This window comes from Peromyscus eremicus, chromosome 1, assembly GCF_949786415.1.
Source record: "Peromyscus eremicus chromosome 1, PerEre_H2_v1, whole genome shotgun sequence".
NCBI lineage: Eukaryota > Metazoa > Chordata > Mammalia > Rodentia > Cricetidae > Peromyscus > Peromyscus eremicus.
The window spans coordinates 130,376,411-130,394,906 of NC_081416.1; the positions used below are offsets into that span (position 1 = coordinate 130,376,411).

Here is an 18,496-nt window from a genome sequence, read left to right on the forward strand (position 1 = left end):
AGTATTTTCGTTAAAACTGAGCCATTATTTCAATATTATAAGGCTCTCAAACAAATAAAAATAGAACTACCATATGACCCAGCTACACAACTCCTAGGCAGGCATATATCCAAAGGACTCTACATCCTACTGCAGAGATATTTGCACATCCAATGTTTACTGTTGCTCTAGTCACAATGCAAGGATTATAAATGAGATCAGCCTAGATGTCTATCAAAAAAATGAATGGATAATAAAAATGTAGTACATGTACACAGTGGGATTTTATTCACCCACTAACAAAATTTAAATTATGAGACTTGCAGGAAAATGGATGGAACTGGAAAATACTATATTAACCGGAGTAACCCAGGCTAAGAAAGGCAAATATTACATGTTCTCCCTGTATGTGGATCCTAGCTTTGGGACTGTTATATATGTACATCTAGGAGGAAGTAAGTGGGCAAAGCCAGGAAGTTGCCCAAGAGGTGGGGGGGTGGGCATTGAGGGAGAGAGGTGGGGAGGGTAATGGAACCTATGTGATATGAAAGTAGAAGCTGGATAACTAGAGGGGGGAGGGCACCTGGTTGGGGAAATGGGAGGGAAAGGGAGAACCCATCAAACCTAGGCAAGCATGAAAACGATATGAGAAAACCTGTTATTTCATAAGCTAATTGAAACAAATGAGCAAATGGGAATTTCACATAAAGACCTAGATTTCTGTCTTCTTGGAAAACTCAGAACATCTGCCAACATTAGGCCCAGGCAATAGTCAGCCAGGGCAAAGAGGTCGCTGTCCCTACATGCCAGGGAACTCACGAGCTCTCCGGGGACCACAGCTCCCCGTTGGCTCCTGGGCATAGCAGAGTAGTCACCATTTGTCATGGTGCTGCTGTTTCTCTTCGGGTGTGATAGCAAGTTTCTGTTTTCGTCTCTCTTCTGAAGTGAGAGGGATACAGCGGACACAGAGGGGTGTGATTTTCCTGGCCCATGCCACTCAGTCCCCAGATTTCATTGTTGGCTCTAGGACACTGCTATTTCACACATCATTTGCGACTTGCCCTTAACTGTAGTATGTGTTCTAATCTCAGAGATGTTTAACTGCCAACGTAAATGTGTGTTTCTGAACGACAGGAGTCATGCTATCTGTCTGACTTCCACAAGGATCTGAATCAGTGACCTTGCTTCAAATACACATTTTCAGGGTGTCTAGGGCCATGTAAGAACACCATCGGTTTGAAGACCTCTTCTTCAGTTCACTTACTTTGAGCTACACGCTTATCGGCAGCTGCTTTTCCTTTCTTTGTAACAGCCATAGCTGGGGCTTAAATTTTCATTCGAAATCAGCCCAGGCTCCATATACCACCTTCTCCCTGCCGGCCTTGAACTCAGCTTCACAGGCCTTTCTCAGTCGCACTCACAACTGCCAGTCAGACTTACCCAATCAATGGATGCTAGTCCTTCTTCCAGACCTGCCTAGTAGAGTGCTGAGACACACGATAGGCCTCAGACCACAGTGAGCAGAAGAGGCCCGGAGTGGATCTCAGCCTTCCAGTTCCAGGGGGCGATCTTTAAAATACTTAGCAACTAGAAGATCAGGGGATCCCCTCATCTGTGTAGGTGGTAACTATGCAAGAACAGGATTTGGAGGGTCCCCAGTGTTCCAGCTGGTAACTTCTTGGTGCTGACTTGTGGGAAGATGTAGGGGGCCTAAGAGAAGAGGGCGTGTAGTAGACTATTTTAAGGTGTGTTACTTTTGTTTATATTGCATTTGTTTAACTCTGTGGAGCTGTGTTACTGTGCCTATCTAAAACACCTGATAGGCTAATCAAGAACTGACCAATAGCAAGGCAGGAGAAAGGATGGGCAGGGCTGGCAGGAGAGAGAATATACAGAGAGTGTAATCTAGGAGAGAGCTAGGAGCCAGAGAAGGAGAAGGACTCCAGGGGCCAGCCACCCAGCTACACAGCGAGCCACAGAGTAAGAGTAAGATTTACAGAAGTTAGAGAACAGGAGGAGCCCAGAGGCAAAAGGTAGTTGGAATAAGTTAAGGAAAGCTGGCAAGAAACTAAGCCAAGCTCAGGTCGGGCATTAATAATTAGGAATAAGCCTCCATGTGTGATTTATTTGGGAGCTGGGTGGTGGACCCCACAAAAGGCCAACCAACAACAATAACTTGGGGCTCGAATTTCCATCTAGAGCCTGAGAAAGCTGAACAACAAAAAGGGACACCGCTTCTTTAAGAGTTTCAGCAGGACAGTTTCTGCTGGTCACTGAGCCACTGAGCAGCCTGTATGTTAACAAAAAACTAAGTAAAAACGCCTGCCGCAGTGCAAGCAGTGGCATTCGAGAGCTCTAGGAAGGTTGACTGAAGTTTCCAGTCAGATAAACCTCCAAATGGCCTCGAGTTTCATGCTTGGTTTTCAAGACCAGAGAAGTGGGCGGAGCCATCTGAGAGCCATGGGCACATGGAGAAACCAGGTGTAGGTTAGCAGTTTAAAAGTTTGCTTATGCGGTCAAAAAAGACTAGAGATAAGCACTAAAGGAGGTCCAGATGGAAAAAACCTCTAAACAGGTTACAATGTGTTTAACCATGTGCATAGGCTTAAGAAAGAAGGAAAAAGGGTATAGAGAGTCGTAGAAATAAATTGTTCAAAAATGGTCTTTAAAGAGAGTAAAAGTAATATAAAAGGAAAAAAGCCACGTAAAATGGGAGATGCACAGGTAGTTTGGATTCTGTTTGTTATTGTGTTGATTTTGAATGTTCTGACTGTTGAGAAGGAAAAGACAGCTGCTGGGACACATGGGATTGTGAACTGGACTGCTAAACTGAACCAATCTAGATACTTCAGGGCTAACTTTAAAAAAGTAAATCAAAAAATATACTTTTCAAATGGAAATCAAAAATCCTTGGAGTTTTGTTCCCACAGGAGATGAGAGGCTGTGGATCCCTTCAGGGTTAATTAATATGCATCAGGTTTGCTCAGGCAGACTTGACAGGTGATATCTATCAACAAAGGTCACTGCTGGTCTTCTCAGGACTTGGTCATTATCTCAAGTTTTCTCTCTGGGGCCCTAGAGAATCTTCATCCACAGATAGCAGGAAGAAGTATGGAGAAAACTATGCCCACATTCCCAAGAGTTGTGGGGTGTGGTGGTTTTTGGTTATTTGATGGGTTATAGATGTTTGTTATCATTTAGGGGAATATAGTTTATTGATACAAATTTAAAGTTATTTTGTTACCCTGTGTATATGTTTCTACACTTGTTTAAAGAATTTTTGTATATTGAAAAGGTTGTTTTTTTTTTAAAGGTTCTACTCTTGTTTAAGGTATTGTACCAATGCAGTTTATTTAAAAATGTAAAGTAAAGTTCTAGTTTTTGCATTAGACCCGGAAGAATGAGGGCAGGATCCTAACAATTGGAAAATAGCATAAGTAGTATATTATTACAATTTTAGAAAGAAGAAAATAAAACAGCAAACTATTGATAGACAAATCTGGAAATTCTCTTTATGCTGGTCCCTGAGGGCAGGCAGCTGTGAATGCCTAAATGCTAGCATTGTCTCTTGTGCAATTAGTGGGCAGGAAGCATGGAGAAGTAACATACCTGGGCATGAAGAAAAACATTTAAAATAAAGACATAAGAAGATGTAGTTTTTGAACGCTATTATTTTAAACTACACAGGATAGTCAAGAAACACAGGTCAATAGTTAGTCATTTATAACAATCAAATTTGTAGATATGTTAGGTATGTTTTCTAGGTTAAATAAATATATTTTAGATAGATGGTCTTTTCTTTAGATTTATTTATTTATTATGTATACAACATTCTGCCTCCATGTAACCTTGCAAGCCAGAAGAGGGCACCAGATATTATTATAGATGGCTGTGAACCACCATGTGGGTGCCGGGAATTGAACTCAGGACCTCTGGAAGAGCAGTCAGTGCTCTTAACCTCTGAGCCATCTCTACAGCCCCTAGATAGATGTTCTTTAATATGTCAAAGAGCTATAGAATATGGCATTTAAAATGTTTTGTTAACTTAAGGTTTTTCATGACAATGAGACACATCTGTTCCTGGTAGTATCAATTTACTTCAGAGAAGATGATGGGCATTGAAGACATTCCATATGGAGTTTGCTTTTGTTGTGGCAAGATTAGCCACTAGGCAAAGAAACTGTTCTTGCCTTTGACTGCTGACAATGTGCTGTGCAGATTGGACATGCAAGACACACAGGAAATAGTCTGTTGAACTTTGCCAAAAAAAGGCAAGACAGTCCTTCAAAATTCCTGCTTCACAGAAGAGTCTGCCAGATATTCTGTAGGACACAGAGGAAAGCAACTGATGAACATTGCCACAAGGCAGGACAGTCCAAAATTCCTGCTTCATAGAAAAGTCTGCCAGATACTCTAGGCCTGTAGGCTGAAGATGGATGCCCCAACGTTGCAGAGGAACTTTGGGTGACTTTCCAGGTAGCCAATGTCTCTGTTGTTAGATAATATTATTTCCTTTTGGGTCTTTGATGGAGTTGCAGTTTTTATTAGCTATGATAGGAAGTAAGCTAAGTGTAAAACTTTGGATTCACTAAGATAGGATAGATAATGCATTATTTTTCTCTGACTATGCCAACTACAAATGGACAGAATATAGTGAATGCAATCCTTACTTGACAATTGTTATTGTATATAGTTTTACTATGTTTAAGTTAAAACCTTTCACTTTTATTTAGACAAAAAAGGGGAAGTATAGTAGAATAGTTAAAGGTATGTTACTTTTATTCATGTTGCATTTGTTTAACTCTGTGAAGCCGTGTTACTGTGCCTGTCTAAAACATCTGATGGGCTAATCAAGAACTGACCAATAGCAAGGCAGGAGAAAGGATAGGCAGGGCTGGCAGGAAAGAATATGTAGAGGAAGAAATCTAGGAAGAGAGATCTAGGAGCCAGAGATCTTTGACTCCAGGGGCCAGCCACCCAGCTACACAGCGAGCCACAGAGTAAGAGTAAGATTTACAGAAGTTAGAGAACAGGAGGAGCCCAGAGGCAAAAGGTAGTTGGAATAAGTTAAGGAAAGCTGGCAGGAAAATAAGCCAGGCTAAGGCAGGGCATTGATAATTAAGAATAAGCTTCCATGTGTGATTTACTGGGGAAGCTGGGTGGCGAGCCCCACAAAAGACCAAAGACCAACCAACAACAATAAGGGCAGGCATCCTCAGGGCAACGACACTTAAGAAATAACCATCATGATTGTGTAAGAGTATATGAGCTAAAAAAAACCAAACCCTGACCCAGATAAAGATACGGCATTTGGAAATACCACAGACAAACACAAAACACTGAGGCTAAGTAAAAATGAAACAGAAACTGTGATTAAACCCACAATAACTCCAGAAACTAAAGGAATAATTTAAAATATTTATACAAGCTTAAGTTCAGGCCCAGGTAGTTCCAGTGGTGAATTCTACCAAGCCATAAAAAAAGAAGCAAAATCAGACTCTCACACTGTGGAGCATTTTGAGAAGCACTATATGAAGTTATAGACACACGAGACACAGCAAATCAGTATCTTTCTGTAAGTGTATACTGAACCTCAGATGTAGCAACATAAAGGACCATGTACTGTGGCCAAAATGGTTTATTAAGAGAATGGAAAGTTGGATTAACATATGATGCCAGGCAGTGGTGGTGCACGCCTTTAATCCTAGCACTTGGGAAGCAGAGGTAAGCAGATCTCTATGAGTTCAAAGCCAGCCTGGTCTACAGAGTGAGTTCTAGGATAGCTAGGGCTACACAGAGAAACCCTGTCTCAAAAACAAAACAAAACAAAAATGAGCTAGGTACTATATTCACAGAGAAGAAAACCACTTCATTGTGACAGATGCAGGGAAAATGGTTTTTTAAATTTTTTTATTTTTTAAAAGTGTGTGGGAGCCAGGTGGTGGGGTGGTGGTGGTGCACGCCTTTAATCTTAGCACTCAGGAGGCAGAGGTAGGTGAATCTCTGTGAGTTTGTGGCCAGCCTGGTCTACAAAGTGAGTTCCAGGAAAGGCTCCAAAAGCAACACAGAGAAACCCTGTCTCAAAAAAACAAAACAACAACAACAAAAAAGTGTGTGGAAATATGTGTGTTGAGTATGTGTGTGTGTGGTAGATGAGTAAGTATGTGTTTGTGTGAATGTGTATACGTGTGTGTGTGTGTGTGTGTGTGTGTGTGTGTGCATATGGAGGGCAGAGATTGATGCTCTGTGTCTTCCTGAATCACTTTCCACCTTATTTTCTGAGACAGGATCTCTCCTGGACTTCAAACCAGTTGACCAGTGACTGAAGGATCCATTTGTGCCCCCTTGCCCAGCTCTGGGAATATATAGGGAGCTACCACGTCTGCCAGCCTTTCACATGTGCGCTGGGGATCCAGACTCAGGTCCTTAGGCTTGCATGGGAAGCACTTGGCCAACCGTGCCAGTCTCTCTGTCTCTTTGAGCACCCCTTTACCCCCAGGTCCAGTCAAGCCTCAACAATCCTCCTGCCTGTATCTCCCATGTACTGAGAATATGGGCATCTGCCATCACACCCAACAAGCTAACATGGCAACTGAATGCTTTCCTCTTACGACAGGAAACAAAAGGATGTTTTCTCTCAACACCTGTACTTAAGATTGTATTCCAATCAGAGTAACTAGGCGAGACAATTAAAAGCATGAAGATTGGAAAGGAAAAAACAAATTTATTAAGGCATGATCCCGTATGTAGAGGCCTAAGGAATCCAGGGACAAGGAATAATAAAACTCCTACTAGCCCTGCTAAACACGTTCAGTAAGCCCAAAGGATACAACAGAAATAAGTTACATTCCTTCTCTCTCCCATTGTTTCTATTCCTACTTTTTATTAGTTGTATATTTGTTTGTTAAAACAGCATGTCCTTACATAGCCCTGGCTGGCTTGGAACAAAACTCCGTCCAGCAGGCTGGACTTGAACTTGTATTGATCCTCACATCTGGCTCCCAAGTGCTGAATTACAGGTATGCACCACCATGCCACGGGCGTGTTTTTCTTTCTCCCTCCTCTCTTCCATCTTCTGTGCTGTGTGCAGCTCCATGTGCTCCTGAAGGTCAGAGGTCAGCCTCAGGTGTCACTCCTCAGTTACCCACACTGTTTTTCATTGTTTGTCTTGAGACATGATCTCTCATCGACCCCTGAACTGTGCCTCAGGCTCCTGAATGCTAGGACTACGGTACTGCCCCAGAATGCCTGGCTTCAAAAATTATATTTATATATGCTAACAATATATACCCCGAAAATGAAATTAAGGAAACCTGACTATTAACAATAGAAAAACAACAAACAAAAACCACCTTATGAATAAATATAATGAAATCAGAGTATCATGGTTTGAATCTTAAACGATTCCCATGGGTTCATATTTGAATGCTAGGTCTCCAGGCTGTGGAACTATTTTGAAGTCTGAGTTTTTAGACGGTGAATGTGGTGTGGGTGGAGGAAGTAGGCCACCAAGGGGTGGGGCTTTAAGCCTATAACCACCCTGGATTCCAGCCTATTTTCTCTGCTTCCGGTCTGCTGCCCTGTGTGGAGAGTCCCTTCGTGTTCCTGTTTCCTCTGCTGCAATGGGCTAAAACTATGAACCCAATGGGCAAACCCTTTTCGTCTTTTAAACTGTTTCCGTCAGGCTTTTAGTCACTGCTGTGTGAAAGTAACTAATACAAGACACGCACTGAAAATGAAGGAAATTACAGAGAGCTTAGCTATACGGAGAAACACTCCATAGTCATGGATGAGAGGTTTCACAGTGTCTACACACTGATCTGTAGATTTGAAACAATTCCTATCAAAATATTAATGGGTTTTTTTCTCTGCAGAAATTGAAAATTTTGTACTTAAATTCATATGGAAATGTAAGAAACTCAAACTAGATTAAACAATCCTTAAAAAAGGAGAAAGCTAGGTAATTCATACTTGAAATTTTAAAAGTTACTATTAATATACAAACTATAAAAAGTCAGCCAGGAGCCAGGCACAGTGGCACACGCCTTTAATCTCAGCACTCGGGAGGCAGAGGCAGGTGAATCTCTGTGAATCTGAGGCCAACCTGGTCCACAGAACAAGTTCGGTGGGACAGACAGGGCTGTTACACAGAGAAACCCTACCTCGAAAACAAAACAAAAGTCAGCTAGGCATGGTAGCACAAACCTGTAATAGGAAAACTTGGGAAACTAAGTCAGGAGGACCATGAGTTTACGCTCAGCCTGGACCACATTGTAAAAAACCCTGTCCCAAGCAGGCAAGGAAAAAAAAATCCAAAATAAAACAAAGCCATAGTAATCAAAAACTGCTAAAGAAGCAAAACGCCAGTTCTGTGTTCTCAAGCTGTTGTGACCAGCACGATGACTGCAGAAAAAGATGTCCTAGATGCTGGACATTTGCTGGGGGAGTGGATAGTATGTCCTCATTAGGTAAACAATGGTAACTATGTCAGATGATTATGTGAGTCAGCTTTTGATTGTGGTAGTCACTGTGTAAGCTGCAGGTATATCAAAACAGCTTTTGAGGAAGGCACCAACAAACAGGCCAAACAGGATGGGGACAAGCCCATGAGGCCCCAATACTACATAAAGAACTACAGGCAATCGCTGGGGGCGGGAGAGGAAGAACATATCAATTAATTGGCGGCCCAGGGCCAAACAGTCAGCCTTGAAAATATACAGACATTATATGGCCTCGACAGGTTATATATGTGTATACATATATGTATATATAACATTTTCATATACACATGCAATAACAATAAAAAAAAGGCCTTGCACATGAAGGAGAACAATAAGGGATATATGGGAGGCGTTTGAGGGAGGAAAGGCAAAGGAGAAATATTCTGATTAAAATACAATCTCAAAAATAAAGAACAAAAAGTTCTAAGAAAGAAAACCTTGTACAACTTGCAAAATTTTAGTTTGTCAAACATAGCTCAGTTGAAGCTGGGATAAAACAGAGCAAAATGGCATAGTACTAGGGAAAGGACAAGAAAAGAAATTAACTCGGACATACACAGTCACTCTTTTTTTTTTTCTTATTTTTTTTTTCCAGTGTCAGCCATCAAACCCAGGGTCTGGTGCATTCCCCCACCCCCTAAAGTTGCCGAGATACTTCAAAGGCAGAAAGAACAGTCTTTTCGACAAATGATGCTAGAACTGGAGAGACACGTGCAAAGGTGACTTCACACTATCCATAAAAGTTAACTCCAAGCAGAGCAGAGACCTAAACCTCAGGGCTAGAACTGCAAAACGCTGACCAAGCCCCGGAGTAAGGCCTTATGAGTTGGAATTCCCTGGATACAACTCCAAAGTACAAGTGAGAGAAGGTAAGATGGATTGTGGTGATATTTTATTTGTGCACCCCAATAAAGCTTATCTGAGGATCAGAGGAAAAAGTCAGCCACTATATATTAAACATAGAGGTCAGGCAACAGTAGCACATGCGTTTAATCCTAGCATTCGGGAGGCAGAGATCCATCTGGATCTCTGAGTTTAAGGCCACACTGGGAACAGAGCCAGGCATGGTGGCACACACCTTTAATCCCAGTGCTAGTTAACCAAAGAGGTCTGGAGGTCTGCAGAGACAGACAGGAAGTGATAGAGCTGGGCAGAAAGAGGAAGTGATGTAGCTGGATGGAGAGAGGAAGTAAGATGGCAGAGCACAGAAAGGTATATAGGAGTGAGCATACAGGAAGTAGCTCTCTCTGGAGGCTGAGGAGTTGGTAAGGTGAGGTTGGCTATGACTTGTTCTATTCCTCTGATCTCTCAGTTTTCACCCCAATATCTGGCTCTGGGTTTTTTATTAATAAGACCGTTTAGCAGTTCATCTTACAATGAATTAACTGGACCTCATCAACATTGAAATCTTGATGCTTCAAAGTTAAATGCTAAATTTAAAAGACAACCTAAAGGATGAGGGAATATGTCAAGAATATTTACAATTCAATGAATTGAAAATTAGGCCAAATATTTGAGTAGACATTTTTTTTAAAACAAGGAAAATATATAGATAGCTAAGACAAACAGATGGTTAGTATCATTAGTCATTATCAAAATCACAAGGAGCTACTGATTCACACTCACCAAAATTTTGACAACAACAAACCTGAACATAAGAAGTGGTGGCAAGGATGTGGAGAAACTGGAACGCTCACACGCTCCTGGTGAGAATGTGAAGTGCTACAACTGCCTTGGAAAACAGCTGTGTTACTGCCTCCAAAAGTTAGTTACTATGTGACTCACGCATCTACTTGTAGGTAAATACGAAGCAGCTGAAGAGGCATATCCATACAAAAACTTATACACGTCCTCCTAGAAATGTTATTCATAATAATGAAAGTATTCCAAATGTCTGTCAACTCCAAAATGGATAAACAGAATGTGCAGAGTGTGGCATCGCCATATCATGGAGAAGCTTGATTAACAAGATGATCCATCAGACCCTGAAGTTCACAGATTACATTGTAGATGAAATTTCATGTCTTTTACATCAATCCTCTTCTCTGGGATAGAGCCATCACCACATTGCTTGTGGAATGTGATATGTTTCTTTGTTCTTAGAAACATAAATGGTACATTCAGTAAAAATATTATCTATAAATTTTAAGGCAAGATCCAAATAGTAGAAACACTGCCATAGAAATTAGACCCCTACTAGGGAATTGAACCTAGGGCTTCATGCATGCTAGGCAAGCACTTGACCATTGAGTAACATTTCTAGTCCTTAAAATTACATTTAGTTCAAAAATCAAATTCATTGCATAAGTATCCTTCCAGTATTTTTCTTGATTTTGTACTGGGGGGGGGGGGGAGCTGTTAATAGCTGGAGGAAGCCAGGACTCAGGCAGCTATGAATACAGTAACAAATGAACTCCTTCAAGGCACACTGACTTGGTTTAAAGATGGAGTAGGTGGATGGAAATGCCCATTCCATGGAGATAAAGGCTTCAAAAATCAACAGGAATCATGGCTGACTCTGAGAAAGACTGTAATGTATGAGCGAGCTTTTCACTGTCACTAGTGGCACAAGTCACTTTTATTTTGTCACATTTCTTTTGCTTCTCCAACTTCCTGAGGGCTGTACTATTTAAGGGACTTAAGTGATTAATGCTTGGTGAGTGTTGGAGATGGCCACATGATAAGGGAACCTTGTCTCAGAGTCTAATTTCTAAAGCTAGAGGTTCCCCTTCTTCCCTTTCTGTTTGGAGTCACTGATAGGTCAGCTTCCTACAGAGACACCTGTACTCGAGGGCTGTGGGCCACAAGAGTGAGTCATGGAAGCAGCGTGGGTGCCCAGCAAAGAACCAACCAATGAAGGAAAGGTATATGGATACAACAGTTTTATTCCGGTAGAAAGAATGAAGTGACGTCATCTGCAGGAAAGTGGATGGAACAGAAGAGCTTGTTAAGAGAAATGAGCCAGTCTCACAAAGGCAAATACGGCAGATTTTCTCTCCTGTGTAGAAACTAGGAGGCAAAGGGGCATGAACACAAACAGAAGAGGAGATGGAGGAGGATATAAAATAAAAGCGATGAAAATGATCAAAGCATATTACTTGCCTCTACGGAGATATAAGGGAACACCTTGTTTTAAACATTTTCTTTTCTAATTAAAAAAAAAAAAGGAACTGCCGATGGACATCTTAGGATCATGTGAGCTTTGGATTCTTTGAGTAAGTTTCTGCACAAGGATGAAGATAATGTCCCCGAAACACTCTGCTCTTTTGCAGGAGACAGTCCTTGATTGTCTTTGCTTTCTCAATGCTGAGCAGAGGTTCTGGGGTATCACAGCCGCTCAATGAGCATGTGGAGAACTGAGTTTTGTCAGTCAGACATAGTTCAAGCGACATTTCCTATAGTGGCTTTACATGGTTTTTGGTTAAGGGTAGAAATTCCTTTAGATCAGTTAAGTATAATCATGAAAATGCATTCAAAGAAAGAATGAATCTAGGGAGAATAAAAATCACCTTTACTGTTCAAATTATACCACAACTACTACACCTGACAATATACATCCATAGTGCCAGGTTAAAATTGCTCAATGCCTTTCAAAGGCCACAAGGAAATGTATCAGGATTTAAATAAACCAACAAGGGTAGAGAAAGATACCTAAGCAAAATGTCTCAAGAGACTTGGCGGCAGATCTGTATGGCAGTTTATTACTGAGCTCTGGCCTGTGCCCTGGTGCAATCTTAAGCCGCAACGCTAATTTTCACACTGAAAATCCACAACCGAACTCCTTACTGCTAGTTACTGGCTCTTCATGTGACTTTCTGTTTTTTAAAAACAAAGCATTATTATCATTTTAACCGAGGTTCTCAATGAACCACCTGGGGCAGTCAGAGCCAGCTCTGCCAAGGATCCTGTGGGATGATGCTACTTCCTTTCTTCCTCCCTATTGAAAATTCAAAAACAGGTAGCAGCGTTTTGAAGTTCTTGCTGAAGCTCCTGATGCTCCTAGCATCTGTCATGGTCACCTGCACAATGAAAATATGCAGACTCTTTTATTGAAAATCCCTGTCTCAAAAAACCAAAAATAAAAAAAAATAAAAAAAAATCTCTGAGCCCCATTTGCCCAGAACCTTGGTATAATCTTCTGGAGTTTTATCATTTTATGTACTTATAGGTGAACTAAAGAGCGACAATCTAAGAAACAGATTTCTAATATATTCCTGAACTTTATATCTTAATATTAATTAAATATCTTTTGTTGAAAATATAAATGCCAGATTTCTTTTTGGGGAGAATTTATCTGCTTGCTGATGCTGATATTGCATATACCAAAATTATGTTTGGCTTGGTCCTAGGCAAAACCACCCCTCAATTTCCCACTTTACAAATATTTGTCCGATTTGAGTTCAAAGTCAACTGTGACTTTTCTTCTCTAAATAGATGGTTTGTGTATTACGTCTGTTATAATGCACAGACACAAATATCCATTTGATTTAAAAATTACAGTAGAAAATGTCTAAATCCACGTTAAAGCAACAATAGTAGCAAAGCACATGGAAGCAAAAATAATCTACAATTAATCTTATTTACCTTGCAAAACTCCACTGATAACCTGGGGGTCGTGTTTCCAACTTCATTCTAAAGAGAGAACTGAAAACTCCTCCTCCTGCCCCCTCAGATGGCGGCCGGGTTTTCTCTGGTTTTCTTCCCACGTTCCCTTAAAACTAGCAAAACAACAAAAGAACAACAACCTGGAAAGTTTCTTTAACTCTCGTCCCTCCAACTTTGTCGTAAAATCCTTTGTCCGTTTGCTCAGCCCGACTAAGAGAAACTCCGTTTCCTTTTCACAGTTCTCTTGATCCGTGGCATTGCCAGCTTGGCCCCCTCTGGAGCAGCTCGATGACCATCAACAAGTCTGAATCCAGAGGTTTCATCCTAAATGAGAACTTCCATAAAGCAACCTAGTACTTCACAAAACTCCAGGCCAAGGAATGAAGGATAGAGCCTTCACCAATAGGGAGTGAAGAAAAGGATTTTGTCAAACTTTGTAACCCAATCCTTGGGAGCCAGAGGTGGGAATTTTAGGTAGGGGGCCGGCTTTCCCTTGGAATTTTCTTAAAGTGGTATCGCTGACTTGTGGAAGTTAAAAGTTGCCACAGGTTGTAAAAAAACATCCATTTAGAGTTTCTCCTTCTGTTTTAAGTCCCATAAAAATATGTAAATCGATATTCCACAAACTGAGTGAACTTCTAATGTGATCCTACTATCAATATGGGAATTGTAACACCAATTTGGAGAAGAGGTAAAAGCTATTTTAACATGATTTTTTTTTTTTTTTTTTTTTTTTGGTTTTTCGAGACAGGGTTTCTCTGTGTAGCTTTGCGCCTCTCCTGGAACTCACTTGGTAGCCCAGGCTGGCCTCGAACTCACAGAAATCCGCCTTGCTCTGCCTCCCGAGTGCTGGGATTAAAGGCGTGCGCCACCACCGCCCAGCCATGATTCATTTTTCATGAGCAACTTTTGGATGTTAATATGCTAAAAAGATTTCTCTTAAAAAATGAAAGACGAAAATTAAGAAGCTGACATTACTTCAAAAATGTTTTTCTATTCTTTTTTCTGCCAATATATTAATGTTTAATATATATACATATATATATATATATAAACACATATACATAGAGAGATTATAATTACATCATTTCCCCTTTTCTTTCCTCCTGACCAATCCTCCTAGGTATTTCTCCCTCGTTCTCTTTAAAATGAATGGCCTTTATTATTATTATTTTTTTTACGTGCACGTGCAGGTTGTATGTGTGTGTGTGTGTGTGTGTTTCAAGGCTGACCATTTGGTATTAGATAAGCAAATTGGTGTGCTCTTCTGGGCAATACTATTTCTCCCAATCTCAGCTTCCTTTAGTTGCCTGTAATTCTTTGTATAGTCTTGAGGCCTCCCAAGCTCTTCCTAGGTGATGGATGTTAGCATGGCTATTGGAGCAATCCTCGTTCAGGCCATGTTTAGGCAGACATGTCGGTGAGACTTTATGGATGTAGCTTCTGACATTGTTGTGTCTCCACTCTATATTTGGGTTGCTTGTGGTTTTCTGTAATGGTCTCCAGAAGATGCAAAGATAGGTTTCCTTCATGAGGGTTGAGGATTACACTCATTAGGCTAGACCCCAGAGAAAGACACCTAGAATATTTTTATTCTTTGAGAACTTCATACAAAGCATTTGGATCAAATTCACCCTCCACCACTCCCCCTAATTCTTCCCAGATCCATTTCCTCATGTTTTCCCCCTCCCTCTTCCTCTTTTTAATAACCAATGGAGTCCAATTTGTCCTGCCCATACACTTCTGGGTGTGGGGCCAGCCATTGGAGCAAGGTCTACCTACCAAGGGTCACATCTTTAAAGAAAACCAACTCTCCCTTCTCCAGAAGCCACAAACTGTCCATAGCTCCTCCGTTAGGAGGCCGGGGGATTGGTGAACCCCTTCTTCCTCCATGCTAAAGTGTTGCCTGGCATGATCCTCTGCAGGCAACCACAGTTGCCATCCACTCAGATGAATGCAGAGGGCCTGCTGTGTTCAGAAAACACTGTTTCCCTCTGATCCTCCCTGACCTCTGGTTCTTACACCTTTCTGCTCTCTCTTCTGCACTGGTCCCTGAGCCTCGGGGTTAGGGAGACTTGGGTTGTCCCATTTGTGGCTAGCATTCTATAGATACTTATTTGATCAGTTGTAAATTATGTTAATTACCATCCACTGCACAAAGAAACTTCTCTGATGAGGTCAGAGAGAACAGCAAGTCTTATTATTGGAGTTGATCCTTAATGCTCCAAGGATTTTTAATTTTACGCTATTTTAAAATAACCACATTTTATTTTAAATCTGTGGGTTGAAGGAAATCCTAAGGTATTAAACACTCCCAAAAGTTTTAATAAATATAGGATATATACTATGCCATATATTTTAGTAACTCCTGAAGACTGGATTAAATAGATAATTTATATTTTATTTTAACTTATGTCTTATTTTGGAACTGTTAATATTTTTATTTAATTTAACTGCTTTCTAAGTTATTCATTTCTAAGAGTAATTAGGCTATCAAAAAATAGTTCATTTAAAAGTTGAGGATGATTCAAGTGGTGTTGCACACCTTTGATCTCAGCACTTGGGAAGCAGAGGCAGGTGGATCTCTGAGTTTGAGGCCAGCCTGGTCTACAGAGTGAGTTCCAGGGCTACAAAGAGAAACCCTGTCTGGAAAAACAAACCAACCAATCAACCCAATCAACCAAATAAACAAAAAACAATTGATATGCTTAACAAGAAGCCCCTATGCAAATTAATAGACACAATATTTTAAGAACAAAGAATACGTTTTAATGGGGGGATGGATTTGATCAAAACATCATATACATGAATGAGGTTTGTCAAACAATAAAGAGTAAGTCGTCAAGGAATTTTTAAAGGTAGAAAGTTGTACCCAGGCGTTGGTGGTGCAGGCCTTTAATCCCAGCACTTGGGAGGCAGAGGCAGGCTGATCTCTTGAGTATGAGGCCAACCTGGGCTACAGAGCAAGTTCCAGGACAGCCAGGACTACAGAAAGAAGCCCTGTCTCAAAACCAAGAAAGAAAGAAAATTGTTGCATCGAAGTACACATTTTAAAAATGTTTTACATGCCGGGCGGTGGCACACACCTTTAATTTCAGCGCTCGGGAGGCAGAGGTAGATGGATCTGTGAGTTTGAGGCCAGCCTGGATTACAGAGCGAGTTCCAGGACAGCCAGGGTTATTACATGGTGAAACCATGTCTCAAAACAAAAAACAGACCAACAAAACAACAAAAGTTTTTACTTTTCTTCCCTGGTACTGGGGACTGAATTGAGTGCCTCTACTGAGCTACATACCTGTCCCCTTCTTTTTAAAATACTTGAGATAGGGTCTCATTAGCTCACCAGGTTGGCCTTCCACTTGTGATCCTCCTACCTCAGCCTCAGAGTAAGGGGCTGCACACTTGCTCCATCAGAGCAATCAGGTTTTTCGTCCTGAAGAGGTTTTTATGGAATGCCTACTTAGCCATGTTAGGAACTGCCATATTACTCCACTAAATTGTGATCGTCCTTAGTAGTTTCTCACATTAGAGCCTGTGTGCGTGTTTTGTTTTATTTTTTATTTACGAGACAGTGTCTCACTTAGCTGAGGCTGGCCTCTAACTCCTGATCTGTCTCCACCCCCAAGAGCATTGGGATTCAAGCATACACCACCGCGCCTGGGCCCGCGTGTCTGAAGGGTAGAGACTGTTCTTGACACCTTTCAGCCAGAGTTTCGAGACCTTAAACCCACTGCCTAAGTTCTTCTTGTAGACTCGACTTACTTGGGTTACGTAAGCCCGACGGCTTCTGTTTAAATGTCAGACTCGTGGTCTAACAGTGGCCGGGACTGCTGTTAAGGCAAAGGTGAGACTCTGCCCAGCTCTTAGGACCATGCCTGGTACAGAATCGCTCCGAGTTTTATTGCTGGCATCCGTCAATGGGAGGCTGAGAGCGGGATGCATGTGAGAACGAAAAGACAGATCAGTTACTGGCGGCTCCGGAGGCTGGCGCCGGCTAAACGACCCACCACGACGCTAAATAGAAAGGCCACTTTCTTGATGTCCAGCCCCAAATCGAAGCCGGAAGCCAGAGCGGAGCCACGGCCCGGAACCTGGAGGAAGTCGTGCTCTCGGCCAATAGACGCCTGGCTCTGAAAACGAGCCTCCCATTCCACCTATCGTGAGACAGCGAGAGCTGGGGCGAACTATCGCGATGTTTCGTCCTCCTGGCCACTTCTCCCCCGGCCCTTACTCCCGTTAGTTAGGCCCGCCCCGCCGCAAGCCCCGCCCTCCTAGCCCCGCCCTCCCTCTATCCCTGGACTGCCTGCCAGCGCAGCCCGGGCCACCACCGAGCGCTGGTCAGCGGGCGCCGAGGTGAGTGTCCCGTCTCCAGGCTCACAGATCGAGGGCACTGGCCCGGCTCCTGGCTGGGACGCTTCATTCCCGTCGCCACAGACGCTCCCGGGCCTCTGCGAGAAGGACCGCGGGCTGTCCGGCCTTGGGTCCCCTCGGCTGCTGTGTCCTCCGCGGCCCCTGGTACCCGAGTATCCCGGTATCATCTGAATTCCTGCCCCTGGGCTCCCTGCTTCCGGATTCTTACGACTAATTCTAATCGAACTAACTCGGGCAAAACCAGGACGTCTGGTAGTTTTTCTCATGGAGAAAACAGCCTTTTACACATGCTTATAACGTACAGTTTGTAAGACCCTCATCTCCTAGCGCTAGGAAGTCAGATTGTGTATTCTATCAAATCAAGTACTGTAAAGTCAGTTAGGGACTGTTCTTTAAAATACTTACGCTTAAAATGGGGGTTTTCTTAAGTTGGGAGATTGTTCTGTTTGCTTCTGTTGAGAAGACTGGTGTTGGACTTTCAGAAAACTGAAGATGCAGCTGTATATATAGAGTTAATACTACAGTATTTACATTAACTGTGGGCTGGAGGTGATGAAGTTGAAGGGGCAGGAAAACTAACCTTTGAAAGGCTGTATTGCCAGTGAGTGCATATTGGAAAAACAGGAGCATTATTAATTCTGGAAGCTTTTTTATTTCACTTGTGTGCACCTTACTTCCCAATCTGTCTTTGTAGCAAGATGCATTTCAGCAGAGCTTAATGATGTTTTTGAGGCAGGCACTTCCAGCTGGAGCATTCAGAAAGCCATTTGGTTACCGTGAATGGAGATTTGGGATATAGTTTTGCTTTGCAAAAGGAAAGCTTTCCATTTGTTTAATCTTTGTTTATCTCATAATGGTGACACACTGGCTACATTGTACTTTTGTAAAAGGCTTCGTTAGTAGGTAAGGCAGTGCCCAGATTTGGGGGCTAGGACCACCTCTATTGTGTTTGTGACATGGCATCTCATCTGTGAAGTGGATTAGTTCGTGTCTGCTGTGCTGCTTTGCTGTAAGGATAAAGATCCTTATGGCAGGTAGCA

The 18,496-nt window shown here is 42.0% G+C and overlaps 2 protein-coding genes across 8 annotated transcripts in view; one reads left to right on the top strand and one right to left on the bottom strand.

Moving 5' to 3' along the window:
• Ttc23 (tetratricopeptide repeat domain 23) overlaps positions 1-13,257 on the bottom strand; it is a 98,937-nt gene extending 85,680 nt beyond the window's left edge. Inside the window, exon 1 of one of the 5 annotated variants that reach the window (XM_059273078.1) lies at positions 13,226-13,257. Coding sequence is in view for 2 of the 5 variants with exons in the window: in XM_059273065.1 (XP_059129048.1) it covers positions 1,244-1,295 (52 nt within the window). In the remaining 3 variants the exon portion in view is untranslated. The other 4 variants (XM_059273070.1, XM_059273073.1, XM_059273065.1 and 1 more) reach the window with 4 other exon arrangements.
• A 4,048-nt stretch (positions 13,258-17,305) lies between these two features.
• The window catches only part of Lrrc28 (leucine rich repeat containing 28), a 134,706-nt gene continuing 133,515 nt past the window's right edge, over positions 17,306-18,496 (top strand). For all 3 annotated transcript variants that reach the window (XM_059273088.1, XM_059273092.1, XM_059273089.1), the window contains exon 1: positions 17,306-17,438. The gene's annotated coding sequence lies outside the window, so the exon portion shown is untranslated. The remainder of the gene's footprint in view (positions 17,439-18,496) is intronic.